This window comes from Micromys minutus (genome assembly GCF_963924665.1).
Source record: "Micromys minutus genome assembly, chromosome: 21".
NCBI classification, from domain to species: Eukaryota; Metazoa; Chordata; class Mammalia; order Rodentia; family Muridae; genus Micromys; species Micromys minutus.
Genome location: NC_137956.1, coordinates 19,502,751 through 19,523,608, shown reverse-complemented (window position 1 = coordinate 19,523,608; position 20,858 = coordinate 19,502,751). Strand labels below are relative to the sequence as shown.

The 20,858-nt window shown below is 42.0% G+C and overlaps 1 protein-coding gene and 1 pseudogene across 2 annotated transcripts in view; one reads left to right on the top strand and one right to left on the bottom strand.

Annotated features, from left to right (window-relative positions):
• The window catches only part of UBE3D (ubiquitin protein ligase E3D), a 137,791-nt gene that overhangs the window by 59,946 nt on the left and 56,987 nt on the right, over positions 1–20,858 (top strand). Inside the window, exon 9 of the mRNA XM_080934120.1 lies at positions 17,393–17,531. Coding sequence (XP_080790246.1) covers positions 17,393–17,531 — 139 coding nt within the window. The remainder of the gene's footprint in view (positions 1–17,392; positions 17,532–20,858) is intronic.
• On the bottom strand, positions 9,379–9,976 carry LOC308433967 (mitotic spindle assembly checkpoint protein MAD2A-like; annotated as a pseudogene). Its single transcript has one exon. The product of its transcript is annotated as a mitotic spindle assembly checkpoint protein MAD2A-like (transcript).

The following is a 20,858-nucleotide window of genomic DNA, read 5'->3' as shown; positions in this document are numbered from 1 at the left end:
TTTTAAGGATTTTGCATAAATGTATACGAATACATTTTTGTCGGTGCTTGGTTTTTTTTTTTTAAAGGTTTGATATTGTGCATTAAGGTCTTACTAGTTACAATGAGCAAAAAGTACATGTAAAACAGGATGTAACCCAGAATTAGTCAAAGTGTTATTGTTGTGTAAGGATTGAGCATAATGTTTTTTTTTGTTTGTTTGTTTGTTTTTTCTTGAACTTCACACAGTCTGTGAGTTGTTTCTGGGGTATTCAGAGCTTTCTGGGGTTAGTATCCCATTATCAATGACTGCATATTATGTCTGTTCTTTTTGTGACTGGGTTATCTCACTCAGAATGATATTCTCTAGGTACAACCATTTTCTTAAGAATTTCGTTAAGTCATTGTTTCTGATAGCTGAGTAGTACTCCATTGTGTAAATGTACCACAATTTTTGTATCACTGTTTTTAATATAAAGTCCCAAGGTCTGTACAAGTTTAAACACATTAAAAGTTGTTTCTTTAAACATATCCAGTTACTTTAAAAATCAAATCCTGTTAAACTCCAATTCCTCTCTTTCTCTCTCTTTCTCTCTCTCTTTCTGTATGTGTGTCTCATACACACTCACTTGATTGTGGTCTCCTGTAATACCAAAAATAAATTAAGTACATTCTTACTTGAAGAGTGAAGAGCCAGGGCACAGCAGCAATCAAATCAAAGCCAAAGAAAAACTAAACTCCCAACAGTGTAAAAACATCAACGTCCAATGTCTGGGATCCACTCACAGTCTTCTGGGTTCTCCAGGGAGCTTGGGTCCCGTCTATGGTCCTTCTGTCTATAACAGGCACAGCTTGTCTTCTGCATTCTGGCTGGCACCCCTCCACAGCTGCTTGGAGCTGTGTTCTTGGTGGTTGTCTTGTGGTTCTGGCATTTCCAAAATGCCGGGGTCATCGGCTGCACTTTCAACAGCCTCTTGCCCTCTTGCCCTCTTCATGTCGCCAAGCTTCAACTTCTCTGCCTGCGTGACCCCTTCAATCCTGGGCCTGCAGCTGACACTGAGGTTGCACTCCCCCAGTGGCCTCTCCTGGCCTCTCACAGAGCCAAGGATCAGTTGCTCTCCACAACCCCACTTCTCGTCTCCAAAACCAGTATCACCTGGGTGATTTTTACACGATGAAGTTGGACTGTCAGCATGAGGTACAATCTTGGCTGCCTCTGGAACACTGCATCTTTGTATTGGTGACTCTCAGAAGATTTCACCTCAGTGAAGCTGGCCTTTCTTAATTAGTGCTAATGTCTTAGCTCCAGCTTGACCAACATCAGTTGTCCCAGTACAGGGGTTTTATGTTAGTGGTTCTGGTCTCTTGTTCATTACAGCTGATTGATTCTTCAGCTCCAGCTGAAAACACCACAGGTTCTTCACACAAATATCCAGGAAGAGTCTTTGCTTCTCTCTGAAACGTCACAAACCAGGCTTCCAATGTCTGCACCTTCTCTCAACATTCTTATCTTCCAAGCCCCGATAGAATGGCTCACTGAAAATAAAGGAAAGATGCTGTGCACTCTAGGAAGCTCTGCAATATGTGTGTGTGTGTGTGTGTGTGTGTGTGTGTGTGTGTGTGTGTGTGTACAATTAAATTAAAAAAAAAAAAAAAGAATGGCTCACTGAGCTTTCAACACTAATAGCTTTTGTAGCCCAAAGTTCCAAAGGCCTTCCACAATCCTCCCCAAAACATGAGCATGTTTTGTTACAGTAGTACGCTACTCTAGGGCTACTTTTACCAAAGCAACTTGACGAGGGAAGGATTTATTTGGCTTATACTTCCCAATTACTATTCAACATTGAAGAAGTCAGGACAGGAACTCAAACTGAGTAGGAACCTGGATGCAGGAACTGATGCAGAGACCCTGGAGGGGTGCTACATACGGGCTTGCTCATCCTGCTTTTTTATAGAACCCAGGACCACCAACCCATGGGTGGCACTACTCACAGTTGGCTGGGTCTTCCCTATTAATCACTAATTAAGAAAATACACCTCAGACTTGGCTACAGCCCGATCTCATGCAAGCATTTTCTCAATTGAGGTTCCTTCCTCTCTGATGATTTTACCTTGGTTCAAGTTGACATAAAATTAGCCAGCACATTACCTCAAGGGTTAATTAAACTCAGATGTCATTGGAAACTATATCTCACTTAATAGAGTCTGGGACTGTTTAAGCAGAATGAAGATGCTTTTGATATGCTGAGATAGAGGGAAGGGGATAAACTAGAACCAGTTGGATGGGGATGTGGAGAGCCTCTGGTGGCTGTGGTAGCCGAGCCTCTGAAGGACACAAAGGACAGGTTCCAAGAGAGATAATGTGGCAGAAGTGTTGGCTGAAGGTCACACAGAGAGGCACTGTAAGTATGAAAAATTAAACAGGTTGGAAATGTCAACTTGAACTTGGGGTCAAGAACTTCTCTTCTGAAATAGTCTCTCAGCAGGCAGAGATTGGAAGAAGCTGGTCGTATCCTTGATTTTACCTCTTCAAGTTGAGCAGCTGTTTTAGCAGTTTAGTTGCTAGGCAGTATCAGGAATAGAATATTTTAATTTTGGAGAAACCCAACTGTCTAAAACAGCTGTTGAGTCTGTAAGTCCTAAGCACACTGTGATTAAGTTGCAGGACCTTCTCAGTTTCGCGCTCCAGGCTTATTGGCCATTCTTACTGTTCAGTTAGAAACAGTGAGTGCATTAGTGGTTGCAAGATGGAGGGTCTGCATGGGCGCTGGAAGTCTTTCCAAAGAAGCCACATTCATTCCTTTCTTTCAGTAAGGGCAAAGGACATTAGCTTTCACCATGTGCCTTGTTGATGGAAATTGCAGGGATGCTGTGCCTCCTGTGTTTGGAGTGAAAGTGGTTCTTTTTCTTAGCAGTTAAAAGAAACGTCTTCCTGGTTCTGTAGACACGTCTTTATTCTTCCCTTAATAACACCATATCTGCTTAGGCCAGAGCAAGTATTCGTTTGTATCTTTATGCTCCTTTTTTTGTTATCTGAGAAAAGCACCTTATGAGTATACAGCCTTCAAATTTGTTCACATCCGGATAAATGACAGTGTTGCCAATGGGGAAATAGGCCTGCCATTTTCAGTTCAGTAAGTTTGTTTGTTTGTTTAGCTCCCCCATCATGGAGTAAACTATTGATTGAGTTACTGTAAGGTAAATCATCTGAATTCAAAATTGAATGACTTGAAAGATGGCTCAGCAGTTAAAGGTGCTTGCCACTAAGCCTCAGGACCTGAGTTCACTGCCAAAATCCTAATGTAGAAGGAGATCGAGAAATAAATAATTTTTTAAGTGACTGGCAGGATAGCTCAGGAGGCAGGGTACTTGCCCCCAAACCTGCCAATCTTAGAGTCCTCTGGTCAAAGTCCCCACAGACCACCTCTGCTAACGTACTGGCCCTCTTCCTTGCATGTTCCTCTTCGCCTACACACACACACACACACACACACACACACACACACACACACACACACGTATACATACATATATAAAACATTAATATTAAAACAGCAACAATGACTCTTACAGAAAAAAGTCATTTCAGTTGGGTTTAAAAGGACACACTGTAACTCAGAAAGACAAGGCAAAAGCCTTGTCACATGTCCAAGGCTGAATATCTTTAGTCTTTTCTTATTTTAACACTCATAAATAAGTTTTCATTGCAGTATGAGTTCAATCAGAGGAGGGTGGTATTTTCATGATTAGTAGGTTATATTAATATTGTGGATTGAATAAAAGAACAAGTTAGCTTCTCTAAAGTTGTTGAAGTCTGGTGTTCAGTCCCTTCACTTTCTTGCAGGAACTTTAGATCCTGTCCAGAATGCTGCCTTTGACACACCCACACAGTTACGCTCTCCTATATTCTTCACGGACAATCTGATAAGAATAGTGTCTTCAAAATAAACTCAATGTAGAATAGTGAGAGCTAGTGGCGGGGGTGGGGGGTTCAATGGTGTGGCAGGGAAAAAAAACCAACAGCAGCTGGCCCTTGAAGACTACAGTGAAGTGCAAATGGGGTTCTGAAGCCCCCAGTCAACTATATTTGATTCTTAATCCACAAAGTGAAGCATGTTTACCAGTTGCTATCCAGAGGTCTCTAAGCTTCGGGTAATGAGTAAATTCCAGTTGTAAGATTGAGGAGGCTTTCTTGGTTGCCTTGGTAAATCTTACTGTTTTCATTTGATTTAGGTATTCAGTTATATACAAGCCAGATTCTTAAGGAGCAATTGGTTCCCCATTGGTAGAAATATTTTCTCTATGTCAGAAAACTAGGCAATTTTCTTGACTGTTTTCAGCTTCCTTTAAAAAAAAAAATCAGTGCTTTACTTAATTATATAAATTAGATTTGTTTGAGTAAACTCTTTCATTAAGTTACTCACAGCAGAAACAGCAACAGTCAGATTTAGAAGTACCTAGTAGCATGTTGCTTTTATGGCTTCAAACAGTTATTAGCATAGCTTTCACCAGAAGACATCTAAAGAGATTTACTTTAAAGATTAACTGGTAAGGAATATTCATTAATTGGTAATGAAATATTCATGTCATTATTTAAGACAATAAGTCTTTTTCATCTGTGTCTGTGTGTGTGTGTTTGTGTGTATATATGTGTATGCATGTGTATGCTTGTGTGTGTGTGTCTGTCTGTTTGTCTAGCTTGCCTGGATCTTACTATAAGACCAGGCTGGCCTGGAATTCAGTAAGATCAACTTCACTCTGCATCCAGTTTGCTGGGATTCAAGCATGTGCCACCACATTAAAGAATACATATTGTAAAGGACAAAGTAAGTTATTTTTGTTACACACACACACACACACACACACACACACACACACATATATGCATTTTTTTGCATTCATGTGAATGATTCACATTTGGATGTCACAAACAGGAATGTCCTACTAAAGCACTTCATTTGACTTATAACTCTGAAACTGTAGAGTTCTGCCATGTACACAGTAGAGAAAGAACACCAAACTCCATTTTCTTCTACATTTAAACTTGGGGATCATGACTTTCTTTAAATGTGTGGATTCATACCAGGCAGAGCACCTCCACAGATAGCTCTCATTGATTCTATGTGATGAGTTTTAAACGTGAACCTACAGCCAGCACTATCACAATCCCATTGACATGTGGCTTCTTAAAAGGGTCTGAAAATTTGCTAAGTCAAGAAGTCTTGCACAGGAGTTATGACGCTGGCCTTCAGATTGTCCTTCCTCCTCATGAGCAAACAGAGGGCTGGGTTTGTTACTGTAACAAAACACCTGACCTTATCAGCTTTGAGAGAGATGGAGTGGATTATTTTGGCTTTGGTTTTGAAATTTCAGTCCATACTCATTTTTTGTTTGTTTAGGGACTTGGAACAAAGCTACATGACCTGAGGGAATGCCTGGCAGAGGTAACTGCTTACCTCTTGGCAGCTAGAAAATGAGGGAGAGTCATGGTCTTGTTATTTTCTTCTAGAGCACGCCCACTGTGAGCCAACTTTCAACCATGATACCTAACCTCTTAAATATCACCTTTCCCCAATACACTTATGGACTGAGGACCTAGCCTTTAGTGGATGAGAATTTCAGGAACCTTTCAGATGTGACAGAATTCTTAGTCATTAGGATTTGTTTTCTGATGGCTCAGAAAAAGGCCACTTGGGGTTTAAAGTATGTAAGTCAGTGACTAGTAACTGAAGAGCCATGATTGACAGGGTGAATTTATCCCAGATGAATTATGCCACTGCCAACTCCCCTCTTGTACAGGAAGGGTATGAACATTCTATGTGTGTGTGTGTGTGTGTGTGTGTGTGCATGGGCACATGCAAGTGCGCTTTCGTACACATGCGTGTGGAAGCCAGAGAACAACCTTTTATGTTACCTATAGCATGCTCTCCCATTCTTTTGAGGACAGGGTCACTCACTGGCCTAGAGCTCCTAGTAAGGCTGGACTTGCTAGCAGGTGAACCCCACGAATCTTCTAATCTCTACCTCCCTACTCCTTGAATTACAAGTCACAACACTGTGTCTGGCATTTTTTTATGTTCCGGTAGCTCAACTGGAATTTCTGTACTTGCATGGCAAGTGCTTCATGATCTTGTATCTCTCCCTAATCTCTTTCAACTATGTGTGTGAATCTACAATGTCTCAGGATTTCTATTGCACCAATGAAATGACCATGACCAAAAAAACAAGTTAGAGAGGAAAGGGTTTATTTGGTTTACACTTCCATATTGCTATTTATTATTGTAAGAAGTCAGTACAGGAACTCAAATAGGGCAGGGATTTATAGGCAGGAGCAGATGCAGAAGCTGTGGAAGGGAGCTGCTTACTGGCTTGCTTCACATAGCTCCAGTTGTTGGGGGACCCACATGGAGACTTAGCTGCACATCTGCTACATATGTGCCAGGAGCCTCATTCTAGCCCATGTATACTCTTTGGTTAGTGGTTCAGCCTCTGAGAGTTCCCAAGGGTGCAGATTAATTGTGTTTGTCTTCCTGTGGAATTCTCATCCTTCAGTCCTTCCCCTAACTCTTCCATAAGAGTCCCTGACTTCCATCCAGTGTTTGGATATGGGTACCTGCATCTGTTTCAGTCAGCTTCTGAGTGGAACCTCTCAGAGGACAGTTCTGCTAGGCTCCTGTCTGCAAGCATAACAGAATATCACTAATAATGTCAGGGATTGATGCTTGCCCATGGGACGGGTTTCATGTTGGTATACAAGTAAGAAATGAGTTAAGATATGTTTGACAACTAGTCGCAGTATATTTGTTTAGTCTGGACTGCAAACTGTAGACATATTAATAAATCAATCGAGGAAATGTAGACACAATTACAGATTGAATAATAGTGAACTTTCTAAAAAAGTAGAATAAGTTATATCTGGGGTATCTTTTTGAAAAAGGATATGATGTCTGGGATTTTCTCCAGAATAATTCAGGACATATGGCAGCATGTCAGGATGTTGATGAAACCAAATTGGTTCTTAGAGAATAATGGTGTAATGTACATTATGTTGGTGAGTTGTCAAAGGGTCTCCTGTCCCAGACTTCATCATGTATATTTTAGATATCCTCCAATACTTCCTGCCTGAGCCAGGCTGTTTCTTCCACCCAGCTCTGTAATAAGAAACAAAAAATAGCCAGCAACTAAAGGTTGGGCCAACTCTTAGGACATAGATCTCAAGCTGAGCCAGTCATTGGTTGGCCACTCCCATAATTTCTGTGCCACCTTTACCCCAGCACGTGATGCTAGCAGAATAAATTAGGTCAAAGGTTTTGTGGCTGGACTGGTACCCATAGCCCTCCATGGATGGCTAACCTGGTTATAGGAGATAGATGGATCAGGATCTGTATCCCCCCCTTGCTAGGAGTCTTAGCTCATCACTCTTGCTTTCTGGGAGTTTCCATTGCACTTGGTTTCTGCCTTGCCCCAAAATTACCCCCCAGTTCCAGTTGTCTCTTCCAGTACTCTCTCTGTCCATTGTTTCCCAATCTAATCCGTGCTGTTCCCATCTCCATCCTCCCAAAAACAATGACATCATGAAATCTGCAGGCAAATGGAGCTAGAAAAAAAAAAATCATCCTGAGTGAGGTAAGTCAGACCCAGAAAGACAAACATGGTATGTGCTGACTTCTAAGTGGATAGTAACTGCAAAGTAAAGGATACTCCTACTGCAATCCACAGACCCAAGGAGGTTCATAACAGGGAGGACACTGTCAGGACCTAGCTAGGATAGAAAGGCTAGCAGCTGACCTTGCTAGAGGTGGCCACAGCCCACAGGTGGTCTGCAATTGGTGAGCTCTAAATGAAGTCTCCAAGGAGACTTTATCTCAGAATTGCTTTTTGCTGATATGCCTTTTGTGTCATGATTAAGTTAATATAATTCCCGGGCATCAGCCCACCCTATTAATTAGATTTCTTGCAGATCAACATAAAGATGAACTTTCATGAATTAATGCTGTTTATATGAATTAACGATTCTATAGACTTCCTGATTTGATTCAAATAATTTTAGGAAGAAAGTTTTAAGAAGGTGGTCTTAGTAGTTTTGCTATGAATATATAATAAAGTTAGAATCAAGAATAGAATGTGCCCACTCCTCATAATGGCAAGTAAAGTCTGTATAATAAAAAATATAATAAGCTTTCATAATTGCATTAAAAAAGAGAAATAGACTTGGGACACATTTGTGTTCAAGGAAAAATATTTAGGTCCAAGGTAAAGCCACAGGTGTGTACTATGGTTAAGTGAGGCCTTGTAAAACTGTTGCTTTGTACTTATAATGAGCTTAAAGAATGAAACACTGATTTGAACTTACAATCAGAATCATTCTGTAACTCCCATTTTATGTAACATTTTATCTCAGGTAAATTTCTAAAGACCTTTTGATATAAGAAGGTATAAAAAAGTCATGGGAAAGAAAGAACGTGGTTGGATGTTTTGGCTTGGGGGCTCTGCCCCATACATCTGTCCATCTGTCCATCCATCCATATGGATATGTCTGTCTCTATGTGTATGTGTGGATATGTGTGTGTATGTAATATGAGCGTGCATGAATACTTGAGTGTATGTGACAGGTGGTTGGGCCCAACTAAAATGTGAATGTATTAATATGTGAATGAAGACATAAATGTGTGAATGAATGTATATGTTTCTGTGTCCATTTGCCTATGTAAAAGATTTTTTTTTTTGTCATTTAAAGCTTGATTTTTATAAAACATCAAAATAAGAGTTCTTTATTACAGAAATTAAACAGTATCAACTGCTTTGTGAGTTCAAGATATATACACCAAAATGACTGTCACATATTTCAATATGGGGTCTACATAAAGAGAAATGTGTCCTATTGTTGCATCTCCTGGGTTCCTTCTGGAGTCAACAAGAGTGAGCGCTGCACACCACGAAGGGGAACCAACAGATTCATTGTGGAGTGAATTCCTTTAAAAATGGCCATTGTAGATAGAAAAACTGTTAAAAAGCTAAATACTTCGCCTAATGATTTTGCTAGGAAGAATCTTGACAAAGATATAAAGAAGCTCCCAAATGTAAACACAGCAGAAGGTTTTATGTAACCGGGGATGGTTTGTGCACCGTCTCCACTGATGGGGTTTGCAGGCCACCATACTCCTCACTTTGTGGACTGTGGTCAGAAATGGGTGTAGACAGACGTCTTCAGAGTTGGTGATAAACTGGGGTCCCGATTCTTCCCTCTTTTCAAGTACAACCAAATCTCTGCCAGTGTAAATCAGCAGATCAAATGAACCTTAGTAATGTGCAGCGCTCCCGCTGACTCTGGCAAGGCCAGGAGGAACCAAGAAATGGAACAACAAGACCCACTTGGATCGTGGTTTTCTTCACTGTCTCTTCAGTCACTGATGGGCGTTTTGTAGGCTATCATACTGTGCACTTTGTGGATTGTGGTCCTGAGTGAACGTAAACAGACTTCAGAATTGGTGATAAATTGGGGTCCCGATTCTTCCCACTTTTCAGATACCACCAAATCTTTGTCAGTGTAAATGAACAAGAAACTTCCAACAGTGGCAGAAATGTCACAGTAGCTGTGATCTGTCTAATCACAGAACGAATTTCATCCTGTATGGCTTTCTGGGACTTTTCTCTACGAACCCCTTCTGCTTTTACAGTCTTGTCGCACTCAGTATCAAACTGCCATCTTTCAATGACCTCACCACTTTCAATGTTTGAGATGACCACCACCAGCTTTTGAGCTGAGCTTGTGTACACTCTTTTAACTGCTCCACCACATTATTGAGATACTCTATGAGCTTAGGGTCAGTAGTTACAAGCAAGGTGAGTCCGTATTTCTGCACGCGAATAAACGTTTCCGATGGATAAATGCCACGCTGATACAAAATGCTGTAGATGCCAAATGAAGAAAACTCGGCCATGGTTTCTGCACTCCCAGGCAGGGTGATGCCTTGTTCCCGGGCAAGCTGCTGTACCATCACTAGATCCAATGGAGAACACCATCAACCTCACCGCAGACGGCGCCCTAATGGATCCTCCAGCTATTTGTAAAAGATTTCAATCCCTTTCCTTCCTCTGGTTCACAAAGAGTTAACCAGCCAAGACAGTAAGGAACTCCTGTCTGCCTGTCCAGGGAAGGGAGCACTAGCAATAAATCCTCTACCTAATCTTCCCACTGGTAGCCATAAATGTCTATAGATCCAGAGGCCTGCAGCTTCTGACCTCAGAGTAACTTAAAGTCAAGATAGGTATATGTTGTTGTAGGAAGCATGAATCTCCCTGGGAAAGGGAAATAGAATAGATTTTTAAAATGTTGTCAGGTAAACTTTCCAGCTGAGGTTGTTGTTGCTTCTTTGAAACTATAAAAATGTCTACAGTGGGAGAGAGAAGGCAGCAGCTTGGAGAGGATGGAGAATTCCAGGTGTTGCCAACTGGCTGGGTTTCTCCAGTTTCTGCTGGGTGTTTGGAAATACATTGATCATGTTATTTAGCTACTGCTATTTGTTCTTTTTCTTGGAAGTCTCACTGGCAAGAATGCTCTGTTCCATCTGGGACACCCTCAATCAGGAACTCTAGCTGTTGCCCTGTTGATTTCTGCTGGGTGTGTGTCAGCCCCCGATTTGATGATGTTGCCTTTTGTTTCTCTCTCAGCTCAGCTACTCCATTCCTTTCGGTCCTATGGCTTAAGGACCATGATGCTGTTGTGCTCTCTCTCTCTACTGATTCTGTTACTCACTATTTATTTTTTTACGTTTCTTCTCTATATATGTAATAAATGGCTTCATACAGGTATTGTGGACCATTTTCTAGACTGTTTTGGAAATGCTACCAAACCCTGCCTTCTACTCAGTGGGTCAATCACTGAAGAAAATAAAACTTACAAATGGAAAGTTTTTAAAGACGGGAGAGCACATATCCAATTCACCTGTCCAAGGGTAGGGCCTGGGGATCTTTATGGGATGAGGACTGAGAAAACTGATTGGGGATTAGGGGAGCTCACTCCATTGGTCTGCACATGTGCAGATGAGCTTTCCTGAAGTGACTGGTGTTTGGCAGAGGTGCCTTCAATGCTTGTAAAGTCACTGGCTTTTAGAACACACAGAAAACCAGGCATTAAGAGCAGACGTGTAGTCGGTTAGTCTACAGGGCTAGCCAGAGTTTTTCTCAGTCTCCTGTGCATGAGCTTTGTAGACCTCTCTCTCTGTTTCTTTTGTGTATTTGAAATTTTCTAAGACACAAAGGGCTTTTGTTTTTTGTTTTCTGATCTAAGGGAGCAGCTGGCCTCTTTAAATAGGCTTACAATTTTATGTCCTCAGTGACACCACTCCAATTAGGAAGTTTCAGAGAGGTTGTCTATAGACCAGATTCTCTTTAAAGTAACTCAGTTGGCAGAATGCTTACCCAGAAGGCATGATGATGCCCTGAGTCTAATCCGAAGTCCCTTTCCCCTGTAAACCCAGCACTTGGGAGGTGGTAGCAAGGAAATTGCAGTGGGTTTGGAGGCCAGAATGGGCTACATTGTAAGGCCCAGTTCTGAGTTCCTAAACTAATAGAATCTATTAATATGCCCAAGGGATGTATTTTGAATGCTCTAGATTTTGTTGTTGTTTTGGGTGATTTTTGGTACATTCTTATGTTCCCACCAATTGATGTCTTGAAATAATGTAATCATTTCTAACAAACAAAACCTCAATTCCTGGGAATCTCAATTTCTAGGCAAGAATTAATATGTTAAGTTTTGAAGCTCTTCTATTGCTATCTTTGTTTACATTCATTTACTCTACGTGTGTGAATGTTGTACCTTCATGTACATGTGCAGGCAGTGTCCCCAGAGGCCAGAAGAAGTCATTGTATCCCATCCATCAGAGTCTGGATGGATCTGAACCACCTCACCATATAGAGGTGCTGGGAATCAAACTTTTGCTCTGCAGGAGGAAGCCAGTGCTCTTAACTGCTGAGTCATCTCTCCAGCCCATTATTGCATTATTTAAAGCAGAATTGTTCCCCTTGAACATTTTTAAAGACAATGCTTTGTGTAGCCCAGGCTGGATAACTGAGAACGACCTTGATATTCTTATCTTACCTCCGGAGTGCTGAGAGTACAAGCATAGTGCTGGGTTTGTGTTCTTCTGGGGAGCATATCAGTCTCCCAGGCATATTAGACAGCACGTTGCCAGCCGAGGCTAGCTTCAGTCCTTCCATGAACTTTTCTGTGAGAGGTTTTCCTTGACAAGTTCACAGGTCTCACTAGCAATTTGAAAAGTAGAACTTTCAAGAATCACGTACCCAAATTCTGACTTTCAAGAGTTCTTTAATTTAGAGAATTAGTATAATTTGTAAAACCAAAGTTTTTCTGTTAAAAAAATATCAGAATTATTCGGTTCATTACTTAATAAATCACATTAAAATGTATTAGGTACATGCATTTACACAGTCTGTTTTTATGTGTTCTGTTTTCCTGTCTGTCTGTTTCTTTCTGTTTCCGTTTGTCTCTGTCTCACTTTCTCTCCCCCACCCCTTTTCTCTGATTCATCATAGCCTCATGTAGCTCTGGCAGGCTTTGTACTCTATATAGCCAAGGATGACCTTAAGTTTCTCTTCCCCCTTCTTCTACCTCCCAAGTACTAAAGTTAAAGGATGCAGCACTTTCTAATCCTGGGGATGTGATCCGGCCTGTGGCCACGCACGGATTCATATGAGTGTAGCAGTGTTCACATGACTTACCAGAAACACAGCAGCAGTGCATTTAGTTCCTTTTCTACACTTGTGTGTCCTTGAGTAGAGTTCCTTCAATGTGTTTGTTTGTACAACTTCCATGTCAAACAGGCTCATAGTCATGATTCTACGGCTCCCTTGTGGTCCCTTGTCTGGTTTCTTATTTTGAGAGACCCAGTCAGTGGTCTTATTATTATAGGTTACCAGCTGAGTTTCTGACGTCTATAGGCTTGAAAAGCATTACATTTAGTTTTCTTTTATGCACTCTTGTCTTCAGTTCTAGCATTAACTTTTCGTATTATCTACTAACATGTGAGAGATCCGAGATCTAAGTTAACATCTTTCATCTTTCTCGCATTGCTAGCGCCTCTGCTTCTCAGACAGTATGTTGAATAGTTGGAAGATACTTTAATTTCCAGCATTCAGTTCCTATGCCATCCCTGACATTCCAATTTACATTGCACAGAGCGACTTCCATGGTTTCACCTCCCATTTCTCTGGGTTGTTTTCCTGATATCGATTGGTTTGTTCATTCTCGAGATCACCATTTTTGTTAGAAGTAGAAGTGTGACATTTTCTTCCCTCCGTGTTGTCTCGAAATAGACAGGCCATATAGTGAGTTCTCTGGGGAGTTTTCCTGGTGCAAAGGTTTAGAAAAGTAGACAGAGTGTCCTTGGTTTGCATTTCAGCCTCTCAGACTTCGGTCACCAACTGACAGTTCTGGCCTCTTAGGAAAGGCTTTTCTTTCCCCTGCTTAAAAGTTAAGGAAATGGCTCTCTACTGATGTTTGGTTCCTCGCTCCCTTTGAAGTATCTTTCCTGTTGATTCCTAGTGGGGGAACAACTGATTCCCATCTAATAGTTGTGATGCTTTGCAGGAAATACCAGAAGTAAAGCCCCAGTTTGCCCCCCGTCTCACAACAGGCTTTGATCATCGTTGCTATCAGATGTGCACTGATGTTTTGAGTCATGGGTGGGTAGGTATGAGTGACATCTCATCTCAGCTGTGTCAACATGTGTTTTACAACCCACGTCATAACTGCTGTGCTTTAATGTAAACTGAGTTCTAAGTGTGTCCCGACATCCCCCCTCCCTCCCTTCTGCATCTGTCCTGTCTCCTTTTTTCTCCTTTCTTCTCTCCCACGCCCCCACACTGCTTCCCTAATTGAAGAAGAATGTAAAAATATTATATAAAGGTTCAGAGGAAAGATACTCAGAGCTTTTATTCTCCTAAACTACCAGTCTTATTTTTCAAGTCATACTGTCTTTGTCTATGAATTAATGTGCTTGAAGTAAGAGGCAGTTTGTAAACTTTACCATTGACAGATAATGTGCTATAGGACGACTTGGGGCTGGCTGAGTATAAGAAACCTGGGGCATCTTAAGTCTGGATGCTTTGCCTACTTGCACAAAATGTTTGTTTAAATTGTATAAAGTGAGGGTGAAGTTCAGGACACCTGAAAGCTATTGATTGTTGACCTGTTGGGTTACAACCTTTTAGGATGAAAGCAAATAAATAATATGTAGGATACTTTTTTGGTAGAGTGCAGTGTGTGGTTTGGCTGGAAAAGGTCGTTTGTCTTTTCCATCACTTCCCAGCTCTGGGGTCAGGACAAACAGGACTCCCTGTAATGGGCTTCAGTAAGGAAAACTGCCAAATCACAGGATGTCTTAAGAACTGGATTGAAACCCTGTGGATGTTCGTAATCACGTAGAGGTATGGATAACTACTTTTCTTTGTAACTTAAAATGTCCTTCCACACAAATCATGACGCTGAAACATATTACTCGAGTTAAGTATGGGGGTTTCTGAAGTAGCCAGACTGAAGCGTGCTTAGCTAGGAGGACTTGCTGGTGAGTGACAAGCCAGTGCTAAAGTGTTTTCGGTTTTTGGTTGAATGCCCTTTTTTAATGGTTCACACCATAGACAGCCATTTAAAAAGTTGAAACTTGGAGAGATGGCTCAGTGGTTAAGAGCACTGACTGTTCCTCCAGAGGTCCTGAGTTCAATTCCTAGCAACCACATGGTGGCTCACAACCATCTGTAATGGGATCAGATGTCCTCTTCTGGTGTGTCTGAAGAGAGTGATATTGTACTCACATACATAAGATAAATAAATAAATTGTTTTAAAAAAGTCAAAACCTTTATTTAACATTGAAACATGCTTTTATCTGTACTAGAATCGATAGCAACATCATATAAGTAACTTCTTTCTGGACAAGATAAAAAAAAAAGGTGTAAAAGAGAAAAAGAAAACAAAATAAAGTTATTTCCCTTTAAGGAAATAGCCAGTTACGTGTAACTCCAATGGTTCTCAACCTGTGGGTCATAACCCTTTGGGGCTTGAATGACATTTTCATAGGGTTCGAATATCAGATATCATACACAATTTACACCATGATTCCTAATAGTAAAAAAAAAATTGTAGTTTCAAAGTAGGAACAAAAATAATCTTACTATTGGGGTCACCATAACATGAGGAACTGGATTAAAGGATCTCAGCATTAGGATGGTTGAAAAGCACTGTGCTATACTGTTTTCTGATTCTTTTTTTTCCCCGTGATATAGAGATATTTTAATTTAAAATGAATATTTTCCCATGTGTGTCTTGTTACCTTTTTAATTCAAGTTTTGGAATACTCCATTTAATAAAATGGTATCTCGAGACAGATGAAAACAACGTCTTATAGAATAATGAGACTGTTCTGAGCCCTCCATGTATTTCTAGATAAAACATTGATATACAGAAACAGGGAGTGGTACAAGCAGGTGCAAGAGTCTGCTTCTTTCTGTGTGGAGAGGACAACCATCTACACAGCATCCCCAGGTACCCATGTAGAGTGATGGGGAAAGCGTAGTCGTTGAATTCAAGTCAAGCTGACTCCTCCGGTTCCACCATTTCTCTCACCCTGTGGTGCTGGGCAGTCATGTGACCCTTCTGACCGCTGGAATACAGTGCCTGTCAGTCAGGGCTCTTCTAGATCATGAGACAACAGACTCAGCCAGCTTGCCTGGCCCATTGTCTGGACATGCTAGCCACAGGGAAGATGATAGAGGAAGCTTAGGATCCGGACTTATAAAATTTAAACACACATTGTAGAGAAGAGCTTACAACCACAATAAACCCAAACAACTCTTTAAATATTTATTTGTATATTTATTGTTTTCTCTTCTACTTGCAAAAAATATTATTGCCAAAGAGGGACTGGAAAATGGTGAGACAGCAGTCCTGCCTTGAATGTGCTCTGCAGCAGGACCAGCCAATTGCCAGGTCCAGTCTTAGGAAGTGAGTGCAGTTTGTTCTAGTCCCCCCAGTTAACAGGCATCAGAAACTGGTCAGCAGAGTACGTCACCTGCTGGGGATAAAGCTAAACACTCATTACAACTCACCTGCACAATGTCAATGCTCCTTATGCCCTCAGCCACCAGTGCCCCCAAAGATGCAGTTACCACAGACGTGTATGCAGTTAGGGTTTCAGAGGGTAAGTCTGCAGAAATGGCAAAAAGAATGCATACATTTACAACGTAGATGTATGCATGCTATATATTTTATATGCCGTTCTCGTTGGAAGAGCGGTGGTGAGGTGCTCTAGTGGGCATCACACAAGAAATCCTCAGGGAAACAGACACCAAAGCTATTCTGCCCATGCCTCACCTCCGCAGCCTCGTCACCTGGGCTTTCTCATTAACAGGGAACTTGAAAGCCAGGTTTCTAGACGCAGCTTTGCCACTGTGTCCTCTTGTGCCTCACCTCAGACAGGTCCTCTCCCCTTGTCTAGTGCCCGGAGCCCAGTTTCCTGCTGTCACATGAAAGACTTTTCAGATGGGCTCCACAGATCCCACAAAGCCGCTTCAAGGGCCCCTCTGAAGGATGAAGGGCACCCTCCTGCCAGTGCGGCCTCTTCACACAGCATCTCTGCTTTTATTTGTGTGGCAGTTGGCCTGTCACAAGACTTTCGAACAAAAGGATCCCAACACTTTAAAAGTCTGAAAGTCGCCGACCCAGACATTTCCTGCGTTCTTCTATACTCAGAACGGTTCCACATCTCTAATATGAAGGTGATGGCTCTTGCTTAGGTCTTGCTGAAGGGGTCATCAAGACATTCTGTGTGAGCAGAGCCTGAGGACATGAGAGACAGTTAATGTGTTAGCCATCACTGCCCCCACCCCTCCCAGCTAATCTCACTCAAATAAGCCTGGACATCCTATGACTCTTGTACTTTGAATATGAAGTAACTACCTGAAGAGTGAGTCCTCTGTCTGCTTAATGCCAGCAACAGCAGAAAAAAAATGGCTTGGCCCTTACCTTATGAATATAAAAAAGTTTATTCTGTGGTTGTGTGTGTGTGTGTGTGTGTGTGTGTGTGTGTGTGTGTGTGTGTGTGTGCATGCATGCATGCATGCATGTACCTATGCCAAAGCACACACTGGAGATCACTGGACTCAGTTATGTCTTTTCCCCATGAGGGTCCTGGGGAATCAAACTCAAGTCCCCAGGCTTAGCAAAAGCACCTTTACCCACCAAGCCATACCTTATTTCCATTTTTACCTTTTATGTATTCTCCTCACACAACGAAGAGAATATATAAGCACAGGCACTGGTGAGTTCTCCTCATGTCCTGTTTTAAAATAATTCTGACCATGCACTTATGAAAATTAACATATCCATGTGTTTCAGGCTTGCCAGCTCCTGGGAAGGCGACATCAGCGTCCACCCTTTAACCCTGCCCTCTGCAACCTGTTTGGAGCTGCTTTTGATACTCTCAAGGAATAATGCCTCCCTACCTCCAACCCTTCGCCAAATGAATTCCTTTCAGGTAAGAAACAGCCCCCTAAAGAAGATGGCATTTGAGGATCTAGTCACTCACAGGACATAGCCCATGGTGATCCAGTTTCAAATGATGGTGACAGTCCGGAGCACAGTGCTCTCCTCAGTGAGTGAACATGGGAAGCCTCAGAAGTCAGGCATTTTCTAGCACTGGCCAACCCCTAGCTCTAACTCCAGGTCTTGCCCTAACCTCTTTTTTTCTTTTCCTCAAGAGAAATGGCAAGAAGATCAGAGGTCTGTGACTGCCTCTTTCTCCTCCCAGCTTTGCTCTTCAGCAGAGCTTCTCAACCTCCCTAGTTCATGACGCTTTAATATAGCCCCATGCTGTAGAGCCTACCAAGTGTAAAAGAGTTGCGTGGCTACTTCATAACGGCAATTTTGCCACTGTTGTGAATTGTAACGTAAATATCTGGTACGCAGGATACTTGTATGCAACCCCCATGACCCACAGGTTGAGAACTACTGTTCTAGAGCAAAGCCGTTGAGTCATTTTTCGTAGCTTTACTATGGGAGGCTTGAAGCCAGATGCTGACTGGATGTTTACTAGGGGTGGAGGGTCCGTGTTCTCAGCACCATTCTCTCTCTTCAGCCCCTCCCCTCAGCCCTCCTTCCCGCCCAGGGTATATATTTGTATAGGTCCCTGCTGCTCACGTAGACTCAATGGTAAGAGTACTCCTTCCCGAGCAGCCAGTAAATTGTCACATGAGGTGGCAAATGGAAATTAAAACTGAGAGTTAAGTAGTAGCTTGCATTGTGACCCTGAAGCTAATGCGTAAAACCGACTGCATCCCTCTGGCATACAGCAACAGAATGATACCCATAAGCTCTCAGACACTGGCCGGAGAGGCACATGCTGCCCGGAAGTGAGGGCAGGTAGGGCGGGCAGTTCCAGTGAAGGGTTGCTGATACAGTCTAGGACAGCATTAAGAGCTTTAGGTGTGACTTAGTGTATGTCTGTCATGTGGCAAATAGGACATAAGAACTTTAGGAGATGGGCCAAAAACAGCTGTTCTGGTGTAATTTAACCCATATTCCTTTGGGGATCTGTTATATCTGTTGTCTGTGTGAGCCACTTCCTTTGTCCGAACTTTGGGTGCCAACACAAAGTTCAGACTCTGGCTTCTGTACGACTCTTTCTCTATTATTAACCAACATCCATCCCAGACTCTTAGAGGAGCCTTAAAGCACATTTTCTCCTTCTGTAGGAGGAAAACTGAGATCCAGAAAGCCTCTGGTCTGATAGAGACCAAACTGAAGTTGTGTCACCCTCCCTAAAACACACACACACACACACACACACACACACACACACACACACACACACACACATACCTACTTTGCCTTAGTGCTGGCTGAAATATTGTGAGTTGAGAGGCATAAGTGTAGGTAGAGATGGATTATATCTTCTAAATCTTCCGGGGTGTCCACACATACTCTCTTATTTTACAAGGATATGAAAATGTTTTACTTATATGCCACCTTGAACCAGATGTGATTTAAAATTCTGTAATCAGCCCACCTAAGGAGTAACACAAACATTTGACTCTGACCACCTCTTTTTATGGAGAGAGGTACAACTTAACAGCCATTATTTCAGGGGGGCAACATTCATATTACATTCCTTTCCTTCTCTCAAGGACGATTGGAGATTTTTATTACAGGCAGTCGTCCCTACTTCTGGGATTTTATGGCATATTGGGGGAGATAGGACAGTCTTTCATGTATTATCTAAAGTGAGAATAATTTTATGACAAAGTAACCAGAACAGAAGTTTTAACAACTTAGAGGTACAGGAATAATATAGAGGCGGAGGGATTTGAGAGAAGGAACTGATATTTTTTCTACCTTCACCCTTTAAGGGTGGTATCTCAACATCATATAAACACAGATGTATGGAAAAGTATCATCAGTGACATCAGTGTGCTCTCAGCATCTCTAATGACAGGAACTCCCAGATCTGTCAGAGCATCAGTGGCTAGGTGTCTCCCATGACCTTTCTACTTCTGGTTTCTCTCCTTTGCTGAGTGATCAGAGAGCATGAGGCATTTTGCAGAGTCTTATGAACATCTTCTGAATTCCATCCCTGTCCTTACCCCAGGAAAAATGTGTGATGTATTCTTACCAGGAGCATTCTGGGAATGACTCTCTCAGCAGGCCTTCACTCCACATAAAGCATCAGAGAAAATAGAGAAGGCTCCTGGCAGCACTGAAGAGACATATTCTTCATCTTTGTGACACCCACTTAGTCATTTCTGATAATTGAGAAAAGAGCTGCGGGTTCTGCCTGAATTTGAGATGGGTTTTTATTGGAAACTCACTTGGCCACACATCCTCTCCAAGAGCTCTTTTAGCAAAAGAGAATGTGCCGAATGTGCCACAGGTGGTATCCGTGGGGGCCAGAAGAAGGCATCAGAGCCCTGTAGCTGGAGTTGGAGGTGGTTGTAATTCAGCTTAATGAGAGTGCTCACTTGGACCTGAATTAAAGACCTCTGGAAGAGAAGCAAGAGATCTTAACTGCTGAGCCATCCCTAAATACCTAAAAACAAACAAGCAATAACAACAACAACAAAACCATTTGCTTGTTAAGATAGTGTCTCTCATTGGGCTGGAGCTCACCAAATGGGCTGACTGACCAGTGAGACCAGAGGGGTCCTGTATCCTCCCAAGGTTGGAGATTGCAAGCACACACCACCATGCTCCAAGTTTTACCTGCTGGTTCTGCGGATCAAACTCAGATCCCCACAATTATGAAGAACTTTACCAGCTGAACTATCTCTCCGGGACAAGAGGAATTCCCTATCCTTCATTCCATTGGGAAACAGGTTCCACAGGATGTTATTAGGTCTTATAGAAATAATTCAACATCATTCACTTAATATATGCAGATACTGTTTCAATGGTTAGCATTGATTAGCTCATTTCAGCTCCAAAGCAACACTGTTTTGAGGGAATTCCTGCTTCCTAAGGCACAGACTGAGTGAGAGAGATGAATGTGCCCAGCTACAAAGGTAGTAATGGAGGCTCATGAACTGCCAAGCCTTTCTCTGTACCTCCCCACTCTTAGCCACCAGGTAGTGTTGCCTCTGGTAAGTTTTAGTTGTACACATATATTTTTAAACAAAAGACTTCCAAAACATTTTTTGTGTTTCATTGTGACCTGGCTAGCTGAGGATTTTAAGCACTATTATTTCCCAAAGGCTCTTGGCATCAGGAAGACTTCTTTCTAGAGGCATTTTTGTGCTGTCTTTAAAGTTGTTGATGGTGGTGGCAGAGTAGGCTCTGTGCAGCTCCTGTGCAGTTGGAATTACTGCCCATC